General features: G+C 43.8%; 1 protein-coding gene across 3 annotated transcripts in view; it reads right to left on the bottom strand.

Annotated features, from left to right (window-relative positions):
• The window catches only part of CAPN6 (calpain 6), a 161,346-nt gene that overhangs the window by 53,043 nt on the left and 94,811 nt on the right, over positions 1–13,492 (bottom strand). For all 3 annotated transcript variants that reach the window (XM_063432154.1, XM_063432153.1, XM_063432155.1), the window contains one exon: positions 212–404. In XM_063432154.1, coding sequence (XP_063288224.1) covers positions 212–404 — 193 coding nt within the window. The remainder of the gene's footprint in view (positions 1–211; positions 405–13,492) is intronic.

A 13,492-nucleotide genomic window follows, 5' to 3' on the forward strand; every position in this document is an offset into this window, starting at 1 on the left:
AAACATAATGACTAGTGAACAAGTCCACTCCACTGAATGCAGTGAAAGTAAACTGATGAAGCTTCAATTAAATCCATTCCATTCCATATAATGATCAGCCAGTTTTCTATGGGTATCAGCTGAGGCTGGATGATGGCAATGTAATTTAGAAACTGTTGAAATGTTCATTAAGTATGTGAAAGAACTAATACATTGTATTGCTCCTACTCACCTTTATATAACAGCTGATTAACCCTCCTCTTCTATATACTTTATATATGCCCTCGAACAGACGGGCCTGTTCTATCAGGTTGCTTCTATAGTGACCTTCGGTCAAATCAAAAGATTCTGCAACTGACCCAGTGAAATCCACAATTGCATCCGCTGTGTTTCCACCATCAAGAGCCTCGTAGGAATCTGACAACCTGAGAGGAATACATAAACACGTGACTCTGAATAGTGCCATATTATTTACCCTGATTATATTGTAGAAGCAAACAATATTATTCAGGACATAGTCTTAAATTAGAGGGGCGAAGGTTTAAAAATAATATTAATAATATTATTAATATAAATAATAATAAAAATAATATTAGGAAGTATTACTTTACTGAGAGGGTAGTAGATGCATGGAATAGCCTTCCAGCTGAAGTGGTAGAGGTAAACACAGTGAAGGAGTTTACGGATGCCTAAGGCTATCCTAGCTATAAGATAAGACCAGTGACTAATGAGAGTATTTAGAAAATTGGGCAGAGTAGACGCAAAGTAGATGGGCAGAATGGTTCTTATTTGCCGTCACATTCTATGTTTCTGTAATGGTTTGTGCTTATAAAAACAACAACTATTATATAACTATTACAGGGAGTGCAGAATTATTAGGCAAGTTGTATTTTTGAGGATTAATTTTATTATTGAACAACAACCATGTTCTCAATGAACCCAAAAAACTCATTAATATCAAAGCTGAATATTTTTGGAAGTAGTTTTTAGTTTGCTTTTAGTTATAGCTATTTTAGGGGGATATCTGTGTGTGCAGGTGACTATTACTGTGCATAATTATTAGGCAACTTAACAAAAAACAAATATATACCCATTTCAATTATTTATTTTTACCATTGAAACCAATATAACATCTCAACATTCACAAATATACATTTCTGACATTCAAAAACATAACAAAAACAAATCAGTGACCAATATAGCCACCTTTTTTTGCAAGGACACTCAAAAGCCTGCCATCCATGGATTCTGTCAGTGTTTTGATCTGTTCACCATCAACATTGCGTGCAGCAGCAACCACAGCCTCCCAGACACTGTTCAGAGAGGTGTACTGTTTTCCCTCCTTGTAAATCTCACATTTGATGATGGACCACAGGTTCGCAATGGGGTTCAGATCAGGTGAACAAGGAAGCCATGTCATTAGATTTTCTTCTTTTATACCCTTTCTTGCCAGCCACGCTGTGGAGTACTTGGACGCGTGTGATGGAGCATTGTCCTGCATGAAAATCATGTTTGTCTTGAAGGATGCAGACTTCTTCCTGTACCACTGCTTGAAGAAGGTGTCTTCCAGAAACTGGCAGTAGGACTGGGAGTTGAGCTTGACTCCATCCTCAACCCGAAAAGGCCCCACAAGCTCATCTTTGATGATACCAGCCCAAACCAGTACTCCACCTCCACCTTGCTGGCGTCTGAGTCGGACTGGAGCTCTCTGCCCTTTACCAATCCAGCCACGGGCCCATCCATCTGGCCCATCAAGACTCACTCTCATTTCATCAGTCCATAAAACCTTAGAAAAATCAGTCTTGAGATATTTCTTAGCCCAGTCTTGACGTTTCAGCTTGTGTGTCTTGTTCAGTGGTGGTCGTCTTTCAGCCTTTCTTACCTTGGCCATGTCTCTGAGTATTGCACACCTTGTGCTTTTGGGCACTCCAGTGATGTTGCAGCTCTGAAATATGGCCAAACTGGTGGCAAGTGGCATCTTGGCAGCTGCACGCTTGACTTTTCTCAGTTCATGGGCAGTTATTTTGCGCCTTGGTTTCTCCACACGCTTCTTGCGACCCTGTTGACTATTTTGAATGAAACGCTTGATTGTTCGATGATCACGCTTCAGAAGCTTTGCAATTTTAATAGTGCTGCATCCCTCTGCAAGATATCTCACTATTTTTGACTTTTCTGAGTCTGTCAAGTTCTTCTTTTGACCCATTTTGCCAAAGGAAAGGAAGTTGCCTAATAATTATGCACACCTGATATAGGGTGTTGATGTCATTAGACCACACCCCTTCTCATTACAGAGATGCACATCACCTAATATGCTTAATTGGTAGTAGGCTTTCGAGCCTATACAGCTTGGAGTAAGACAACATGCATAAAGAGGATGATGTGGTCAAAATACTCATTTGTCTAATAATTCTGCACTCCCTGTATTTTGAAAACAATTCCTGCACACAAAATGTTATATTCATATTCATATTATTATTGTTGCCATTTATATAGCGCCATCAGTTTCTGTAGCGCTTTACAATATTAAAGACACCTCCACAGATGACAGAGCAATGTTGTTTACATTTAAAAGGAAAAATGACAATAGGAGCCACACTAAATCTCAGCAGCCACCCAGTGCTCCGGAGCAAGACCAGCAATCTCACCACAATAAGGCAACTCAAGAAATTCTCCAGGCACTCAAGGTGTTCAAGCCGCAGGCAGTGTTAATAGAACAGAAAAAAGAGCAGCAACGTTTTGACCTGCCAAGCAGTCTTTGTCAAGCTCGTAAACTATCTAATAATATGTAAAAACAGATAGCCATAGGCAACACAATGTGGTGCAAATATAGATATCGTTTATTGGAATCAATTTACAAAAGAAATATGCAACATTTCAACCTTAGACAATGGATTGAAGGACCGTGGATCCTTCATACAGAGTGTGGCAAGCAGTGATAATTATTGCTTTACCTGTGTGCAGCATCCTCGCTTTGGATTTTGATGTATAATGATATGGTAACAAACTCTGTTGCTTAATTAATGACTTTTCAAATTATGTCTTCCAATGAGGGCTTTACATGTCATGTGCCTATAGATTTCCAAGGCACTCCGTGCTCCCCAAAAAATAACCAATTAAAATAACTTTCATTTATTAACGGGACACTGTAGGCATAAGTCCATCTAAAAATCATGTATTGGTATTTGATAAATGTAAATGCAGCATGCCTGGAATTGTAGGAGGGTTTTTGCCAGCCTACATCTACCCATGGGCGTCCGCATGGGGGAAAGGGGGATTTTTCAGCTTGTGCCGATATTTTTCTTTTGAGATTCAAAATACACTGCAATACCGTGTATGCAATAATGTGTATGGAGAAAGGCAGGGATAGGAAGCTACATCCCTGCTTCTCTCTCCTGACTGAATCCGCAGGGGAGCAGCACAGAGTGCAGCCAGCAACAATCAGACTGCAGAGGCAGCCTACAGATCGGGTAAGTGAGGGAAGGGGGGGCAACCTACAGATCAGGTAAGTGAGGGATGGGGGGCACAATACAGATCAGGTAAGTGAGGGATGGGGGGGCAGCCTACAGATCAGGTAAGTGAGGGATGGGGGGCAGAATACAGATCAGGTAAGTGGGGCACGAGGGGGCCAGCCGACAGATCAGGTAAGTGAGAAATGGGGGGTCAGCATACAGATCAGGTAAGTGAGGCATGGGGGGCAGCTTACAGCAAGGGTCAGAAAGGAGCAGGAAGGTAAGTAGAAGAAGGAGCAGAAATTAGAAGGAGCAGAAATGAGCAGGAAGGGACATTAAAGGAACACAAACATGTATTCCTGACCCTATAGTGCGAAACATACCATTTAGGTGGCTTGCCCCCCTTAGCCCCCTTAAAAGTCAATAAAACTCACCTTATTTCCAGCGCCGCATGGGTCTGCCAACACTGGCCGCGCTCTGGCCCAACCCCGCATCGTATTTGAATCAATGCATCTCTATGAGGAAAATTCAGCGTCCCCATGCAAAGCGTGGAGACACTGAACGGCACTGCTGCCTACTGTTCAGCACTGAGCAAGGAGGCAGCTCCAGTGGCCTTCTGAGGAGTGGCCACTTGGAGGTTTCCCTAGTGGCAACGTAAACACTGCCTTTTCTCTGAAAAGGCAGTATTTGCATGAAAATGCCTGAAAGGAATGATTATACTCACCAGAACAACTACATTAAGCTGTAGCTGTTCTGGTGACTATAGTGTCCCTTTAAGGAGCAGAAAGGGTCTGCAAGGAGCACAAAGGAACAGAACGTGTCAGAAAGGAGTTGGAAAGGGCAGCAAGGAACACAAAGGTAAAAGAGCAGAAATAATCATAGGTGAAGTGGAGAAAGCCCTCATAGGTGAAACGCGTTGTGGATATTTTAATATTTTATTCTGTATTCAAATAATGGTATCATTTGTCTCTCTCTTTCACGGATTAAAAGACCAATACCTCTCTACGTATCCTATAAGTGGGGATTGTACCGCTATATGCCATCCACACTAGAGCTAGTTTAAGCTCTACTACACGTGAGTAGGATTACCATAGACTCTTTCTTCCTGCTATCCACTTTTTGTACTAGACGTATTGCACTATTATCTTCTCCTCTCTTTACATACGGATCCTAAGAAGCCGTCTCCATTTGGTCTCCATTTGGTCTCCATTTGGTCCATACAGAGAATATTCCTCTACATAGGCCATTGGTGGTCCATCAGGCTTTACTAAAGATTTTGTTTTGGTATCTCTCTTTTTTAAAGGTTTTTTCTAAAGGTTTACCACTATATTTTGGACTTTGTTCCCAATTAGCTGTACTATAGTCAGCTTTGGCACAACCTTCATTTGTCTTGTCTTTTGTACTATCCTTGTTAATAGGGCTTAAAGGGAATCCTATTTTTAGGTATGCTGCCTCCAACTCTCCCCACTTATAGTTGCGATGAATTGAACTTCGCCACTGGCTTTTGGAGAGGCCTGCTTGCCAGCCTCTTGCCCTGTGACTATGGCCCCTGGGGTGTATTGCCCTTTAATAACTCGATTTGTGCCTATTGCATTTTGGAGCACTGTTTCTGCCCCTTTAAATTGTACTGGTACAGTTCTGCACTTTTGAAGTGGCCATTTTAATTCAGTCGAACGCGTTCAGCAGTGTTTGGTCATTGAGTTCATGGAACACAAATCGGATATGCGACGGTACGAATATCGCTGAACTTTACCTTCTCCAGACTTCGACGCTTCGACTGGAGTTGAACGCTGTTCGACAATTCAAACGGCACTTTAACATTGACAGTTTGCACGAACGGTTGCCGTTTGTCTATTTTAACTCAATTTAACATTGGAAATAGACTGGCTGCAGTTCCTAATTCTCTGGAACTGTTTTGGGCATAAAAATGTGCATGCAGTCGGTCAAATGTGACTTGGGGATGTGTTGTATTTTGGGGTACTTTTTGGGTTTTGTAAAAATGTATGTGTTTTCTGCCTGTGGATGATTAAGTTAATCCATTAGCTAGCTTAATTATATCACAGGCAGAGGGAAGGGCTTGCCGACTGTATGTGGGAGTGTTACTATGTTAATTATCGTTTCTATTGGTTTGGTGACTTTGTGTCCTGTGCTTCACAAGGTCCATGTGGGTGGTAACCTTGTGGGGAAAATGTGTATAAAAGAAATGCCTTTGTGCTCATTAAACCAGAGATCTGCTTAACCCTCAATATGTAGCCTTGTCTCATTATTGTAGGGAACTGCTATATTCACACTGGGGATTGCTATACTTTGTATACTCCCCTGAGCTCTAATCACTTAGCTCTTTTAAGAGCTGTTCCTGATACGCTCTCCTGGAGGAGAGGTCTTTCCCACACGGTCCTGGAGGACAGAGGCTGATCCAGGGTGGAAGGAAGACGGCGAGACTCCAGTTAAGCTACGGCGGTTGTGGAGTCTGCGGTGGTTGTGGTGTCCGGTGCGGTGCTTATGGTCCTCAGCATCAGCTAGTCAGCGTCCGTCAACGGAGGTGTCAGGTGATCCGTTACAATAGTATTGGTTTATTTTAGTGCTGTTTCCTTTGTCTGTATATACATATTCACTTTGGTTTAGTACATTAGGCCTACGTTCAGAGGAAGAGGAGTAGCCCAACACAGCACTGAGGGGAGGAGGCAGAGGGACACTACAGTTTTGCTAACATGCTAGTTTTCCTATAATTATTTCTGTTCTGAAATGAGGTGGTATTAATATTTATAATTTTTTTAAGTTTCTACGTTTTTTGGTTTCAGCACACCACAACTGACTTGCTCTTACTGGTATAACCAGTGGCATAACTAATGCAGATATGGCCCTGGTGCAAGAAATTTTTTGCCCCCTCCCCCAGCACCAACATATCCCACAGTGATGTAGTTCAATAGTTACATAGGCTGAAAAGAGACATGTGTCCATCAAGTTCAGCCATACTCACGTTTGTTTTTTGATGTTGATCCAAAAGAAGGCAAACAAATTAATTTTGCAACAAACTAGGGAAAAAAAACCTCTTGACCCCAGAATGGCAGTCAGATTTATCCTTTGATCAAGGAACAATTACCCTACAGTTGAAATAATAGACCTCCACATACATACATGGTTTGTATTGGCCCTGGATATATTTGTCTAATGTTATCATATCCCCTCTGAGGCGACGGTTTTCTAAACTAGAGGTTTAAATTTGTTAACCTTTCTTCATAGCTAAAATGTTCCATTACTTTAATTAATTTTGTAGCCCGCCTCTGCACTCTTTCTAGTGCCATAACATCCTTCTTTAGAACAGGTGCCCAAAATCGCACAGCATATTCAAGATATGGTCTTACCAGTGATTTATTAAGAGGCAAAATGATATTCTCATCCTGAGAATTAATGCCCTTTTTCATGCATGACAATATCTTACTGGCCTTAGCCACTGCTTATTGACATTGCACATTGTTGCATAGTTTGATAGTAGGAATGTGTGAACAAAAAACTGTGAATAGTGCGCTTCAATTGTTTAGTGTCAATTTATAGTAGTCTCCCTCACCCCCTGTGATATTACTATAGTGAAAAAATTATATATGTCTAGGTAGGAATAACCTCCTCTCCTATGGCATATATTGTAGTGGAGCGCTGAAATAATAAGTGTAGACTTAATATTTCAGTGCTCCACTACAATATATGCCATAGGAGAGGAGGTTGTTCCTACCTAGACATACACAATTTTTTCACTGATAGTAGGAGTGTGTTTGTAAGTAGTTTTGATGTTCGAATGCTGGGATGTATGCACACATACACATATGTGGCCACAGAAACACACTAACACACAGATACACATATGTACCCACACTGACATACACAGATACAAACATATACCTACACAGACACATACACACAGATGCTAACAAATATGCCTACACAGACACATACACACTGATACAAACATATACCTTCACAGACATATACACACAGATACAAACATTTACCTTCACAAACACATACACTGGCGCACACACACAGATACACACATAAACTTACACAGGCACATATACACACTGTCAGACATACATATACCTCAGATACACAAACATACCCTAGACTTACACACTGGCATGCACACACACACACACACACATATATACACAATGACACTCACAGATACACATACACACTGGCACACACGAAGATAGACAGATACTGACACAAACACACTGGCACACACACACACACACACACACATATACACACTGGCACACACACACACACACACACACACACATACACTGCCAGATACACAGACACTGGCACACAGATACACACTGACAGTCACAGATACACACACTGGCAAAGATGCATACACACACAATGGCACACGCACAGATACACACTGGCACATATACATACACACACTGGTACAGATATATACACACACTGGCACATATACATACACACACACAGTGACACACACACACTGGCACAGATACATACACAAACTGGCTCACACAGGTACACACTGGCACAGATACACTGGCAGAGCCGGACTGGGGATACAAAGCAGCCCTGGAAAAAAACATCTATGCCAGCCCCATAAGTCATTGCGCCATATATTGTCGCATCTAATATGTAAGGCTATATATATATATATATATATATATATATATATATATATATATATGTAGACAAAAAAGACCACCCAGGTGCAGCAATATGTTAGGGAGGAAAAGTTAATTACTTCCCTCAGAATCTAGGCTGTAACAAAGGATTCTTCAGATCCTCACAAACAAATATATGAAACAAGATACACCTAGATAAAACAAAAGCAGAAAACATAGGGAAACACCGTTTAGTGTATATGTCCCTGCTATAGATGTTTTACACTCACAAAATAAAGGAGTAATTCAAGCCCATCAGGTATCATTAGATCTTGAAGTGTAATTCCTCAGGAGTACATGCAGAAGAAAGAAGAACTGGGCATAGTGTGAAATATTAATTGTATAAAAAATCACATTTAATTGAAAAACTTACAAGAAGTTAGAAGTAAAAATGCTCATCAAAGATTAAATTCCTCCCTCTGAGATGCTGATTTGATGATGTATTGATCTGATTGATGTATTTGTATTTTATTGTTTTATATGCTTTATTGTTATTTCTCCTGATGAAGTCTAATATATAGACGAAACGCGTAGAGCTGCTTGATAAATCCTGCAACCTGCTCCTTCCATTTACCATCTCAGAGGGAGGAATTTAATCTTTGATGAGCATTTTTACTTCTAACTTCTTCAATTAAATGTGATTTTTTATACAATTAATATTTCACACTATGTCCAGTTCTTCTTTCTTCTGCATGTACTCCTGAGGAATTACACTTCAAGATCTAAAGATACCTGATGGGCTTGAATTACTCCTTTATTTTGTGAGTGTAAAACATCTATAGCAGGGACATATACACTAAACTGTGTTTCCCTATGAGTGTTTTCTGCTTTTGTTTTATCTAGGTGTATCTTGTTTCATATAATATGTAAGGCTATGTCTTGCCACCCCAGATGATTGAGTAATATATATATATATACAGGGCCGGACTGGGGATACAAAGCAGCCCTGGAAAAAAAAAAATCTATGCCAGCCCCATAAGTCATTGCCCCATATATTGCCGTATGTAATATGTAAGGCAATGTCTTGCCACCCCAGATGGTTGAGTAATATATATATATATATATATATATATATATATATATATATATTTCTTTTTCTAATATATAATATTGGTCCTTTTAATTTAATAATACATTACGCATACTCACATGCAGTGTTTACATTGCTTCCTAGTGACACCTCTAGTGACAGTCACTCAGACAGTCACTAGAGGTGCTTCCTGTGTCAGTGCTGCACAGCGTGATTGCACAGTGTGCAGCACCTTTGCAGCCAATCCTATGGCAGAGCATTGGATTGGCTCAGATCATCATGATTGATGATCTCAGCCATAGAGGCAGGGCCAGTCAAGGGGAGACCAGCACGGCGCGGGGAGAAAAAAAAAAGGTGAGTAAAAACACTTTTTAAATACACACAGACACACAGATACACCATGACACAGACACACAATGACACAGACACACACACAATGACACCGACACACACACAATGACACCGACACACACACCATGACACAGACACACACAATGACACAGACACACACAATGACACAGACACACACACACGATACAGACACACACACACAATGACACAGACACACAATGACACAGACACACACACACCATGACACCGACACACACACACACACATAATGACACACACACACATAATGACACAGACACACACACAATGACACAGACACACACACAATGACACAGACACACACATAATGACACAGACACACACACCATGACACAGACACACACATAATGACACAGACACACACACACCATGACACAGACACACACACACACACACACACACTGACACTGAGAGAATTACATATTTTACCTGTTGGTGACCGGCTGGGTGGGCTAGTGGACGCAGGGGGAGGTCTTCTGCTGGCCGCTGGCTGGGGAGGTCTGCTGGCCGGCGGCCGCTGGCTGGGGAGGTCTGCTGGCCGGCGGCCGCTGGCTGGGGAGGTCTGCTGGCCGGCGGCCGGTGGCTGGGGAGGTCTGCTGGCCGGCGGCCGCTGGCTGGGGAGGTCTGCTGGCCGGCGGCCGCTGGCTGGGGAGGTCTGCTGGCTGGGGAGGTCTGCTGGACGGCGGCCGCTGGCTGGGGAGGTCTGCTGGCCGGGGGCCGCTGGCTGGGGAGGTCTGCTGGCCGGCGGCCGCTGGCTGGGGAGGTCTGCTGGCGGCCGCAGGGGGAACAGGCTCTTCTGTCTCTGCTCCCCCGCCCTCGCGCGCTAGCAAGAGACCGGCGCCGGAATATGACGTCATATTCCGGCCCCGGTCTCATTAAGCTGCGCGCATATATATTGCTTTTTCTCATATAAAATATTGGTCCTTTCAGAGTAAAACATTTAATTATACAGTAAGCATACTCACATGCAGACACAGACAATCTCATTGACACACACAAGCTCATTGATACACAGACTCATAGACAAACAATTTGACATAAAAACACAAGCTCACTCACTAGCAGGCACTCACACACACACATGCAAGCTCACTCACTAGCAGGCGCACACACACACAGCTTAATGTAGTGGTTCTGGTGTCCCTGCAGGCTTTTGAATGTAAACACTGACTTTTCAGAGAAAAGGCAGTGTTTACATTGCTTCCTAGTGACACCTCTAGTGACAGACACTCAGACGGTCACAAGAGGCGCTTCCTGTGTCAGTGCGGATTGGCTGAGATCATCAAGCTTGATGATCTCAGTCATAGAGGCAGAGACCAGCACGACGTTGGAAAAAAAAAGGTGAGTAAAACACTATTTTTAAAAACACACACAGACACCCCAACTGACACACACACACACCATGACAGACATACACACACCATGACAAACACACCATGACACAGACCATGACACAGACAGACACACAGACACCATGACAGACACACACACACACCATGACACAGACAGACACACACACACCATGACACAGACACACACACGACACAGACACACACATCATGACACAGACACACAGGGCCGGTGCAAGGATTTTTGACTACACAGGCGAAGATGAATTTTGCCACCCCCCTCCCCATCGAAAAAAAATGTATCTTCACCTGTGTGTCTTTTACCCCCCTTTTGACTAACTTACCCCCTTTAGTGTTTTATATCCCATTGTGTATGTCTTGCCCCCCCCTTTTATCCTGTGTGTCCCCTTTGCTGTATTTTATCTCTCCTGTGTCTCTTACAACCCTCCTTGTGTATTTTTTACTTCCCCCAGCCCCTTTGCCTTTCTCTTTCTCCCCCCAGCCCTTTTGTGTGTCTTTCGTCCCCCTGCCCTTTTGTGTGGCTCTTTCTCCCCAACATATTTGTGTGTATTTTTATCCCAGTACCTTTGTGCATCTCTTTCTCCCCCTAGCCCCTTTGTGCTTCGTTCTCCCCCACAGCCCCTCTGTGTTTCGTTCTCCCCCACAGTCCCTCTGTGCATCTTTCCCCAAGCCCCTCACCCTTCTGCGCGACTCTTTCTCCCCCCAGCCCCTTTGTGTTTGTCCCCCTCAACCCCACTGTATGTTTCTTTGTGCCACCCAGCCCTCCTGTGTCTTTTTATATTCTCCCATACCTTTTATTGCCCCCCTCCCCTCCTGTACCTTTTATTGTCCCTCCTGTACCTTTTTTTGTCTCACCTCCTCCCCTCCTGACCCTTTCATAGTTGTCCTTTCCCTCCTGTGTCTTTCAATGCCCCAGTGCTTTTTAATGTCCCTCCTCCCGTCCCATTTATTGTCCCCCCTTCTTTTTCTGTACCTTTCATTGTCCCCCCTCCTGTATCTTTCATAATCCCCCTAATGTTCCTTTTACTGTCTCAACTCATGAACCTTTCATAGTCTCCCCTCCCTACCTGTGCCTTTTCTTGTCCCCCATCCTGTACCTTTTCTTGTCTTCCCTCTTGAGCCTGTCATAGTCCCCCCCTCCTGTACCTTTTATTGTACCCCTACCCTCCTATACCCTTTCCCCCTCCTGTCCTGTATCTTTTATTGTCCCCCTCTTGTACCTTTTATTGTTGTCCCCTGTATCTTTTATTGTCCCCCACTCCCCTATTCTGCCTTCTATTATTGTTCCCCCTCCTGTACCTTTTATTGTCTTCCCTCTTGAACCTTTCATAGTCCCCCCCTTCCTGCACCTTTTATTGTACCCTTACACTCCTGTACCTTTTATTGTCCCCCCTCCTATCATGCCTCTTTTATTGCCCCCCCCCTTCCTGTACCTTTTATTGTCTCCTTCCTCTCCCCTCCGCACCTCCATCCATGTGACTGAGCTGGAGGTCCGCGGCGAAGGATCCGGTTTCCTGTTCTGGTCGGACAGGAAGCAGTTCGTTGCATTTCCTGTCAGACCGGGTAAGTAGCGTTCCGCCCGCTCAGCCACGCGCCGCAGTGACAGACAGGAGGGGAGCGATGCAAATAGCGCCCTCCTCCTTCTGTTCACCGGAGATCGCGCCCCCTGGACCCGCGCACCCTAAGGCGGCCGCCTGGGCCGCCTTAGGGTAGCGCCGGCCCTGCAGACACACACCTTGACACAAACAGACACACACACACACACACACCATGACACAGACAGACAGACACACACACACACCATGACACAGACAGACAGACAGACACACACACACACCATGACACAGACAGACACACACACCATGACAGACAGACACACACACACACACAGCATGACACAGACAGACAGACACACACCATGATAGACAGACACACACAGCATGACACAGACACACACACAAGCACAGCATGACACAGACAGACAGACACACACACACACACCATGATACAGACACACCGTGACACAGACACACACACACACGACACAGACACACACATCATGACACAGACACACACCTTGACACAGACAGACACACACACACACCATGACACAGACAGACAGACACACACACACACACACACACCATGACACACACACACACACACACACCATGACAGACAGACACTCACACAGCATGACACAGACAGACAGACACACACCATGACAGACAGACACACACAGCATGACATACACACACACAAGCACAGCATGACACAGACAGACAGACAGACACAGCAGGACACAGACACACACACACACAAGCACAGCATGACACAGACAGACAGACACACACATACCATGACACAGACAGACACACACACACCATGACAGACACACACACACACACACAGCATGACACAGACACACACAGCATGACACAGACACACACACACACACACAGCATGACACATACACACACACACAGCATGACACAGACAGACAGACATAGGCGTGCGCAGCCTATTGCATTAGGGTGTGCACCCTCAAGCACAAGCACACGCGGCGTATATATATATATATATATATATATATATACCGGT

The sequence above is a fragment of the Pelobates fuscus genome, chromosome 9, assembly GCF_036172605.1.
Source record: "Pelobates fuscus isolate aPelFus1 chromosome 9, aPelFus1.pri, whole genome shotgun sequence".
Classification (NCBI taxonomy): domain Eukaryota; kingdom Metazoa; phylum Chordata; class Amphibia; order Anura; family Pelobatidae; genus Pelobates; species Pelobates fuscus.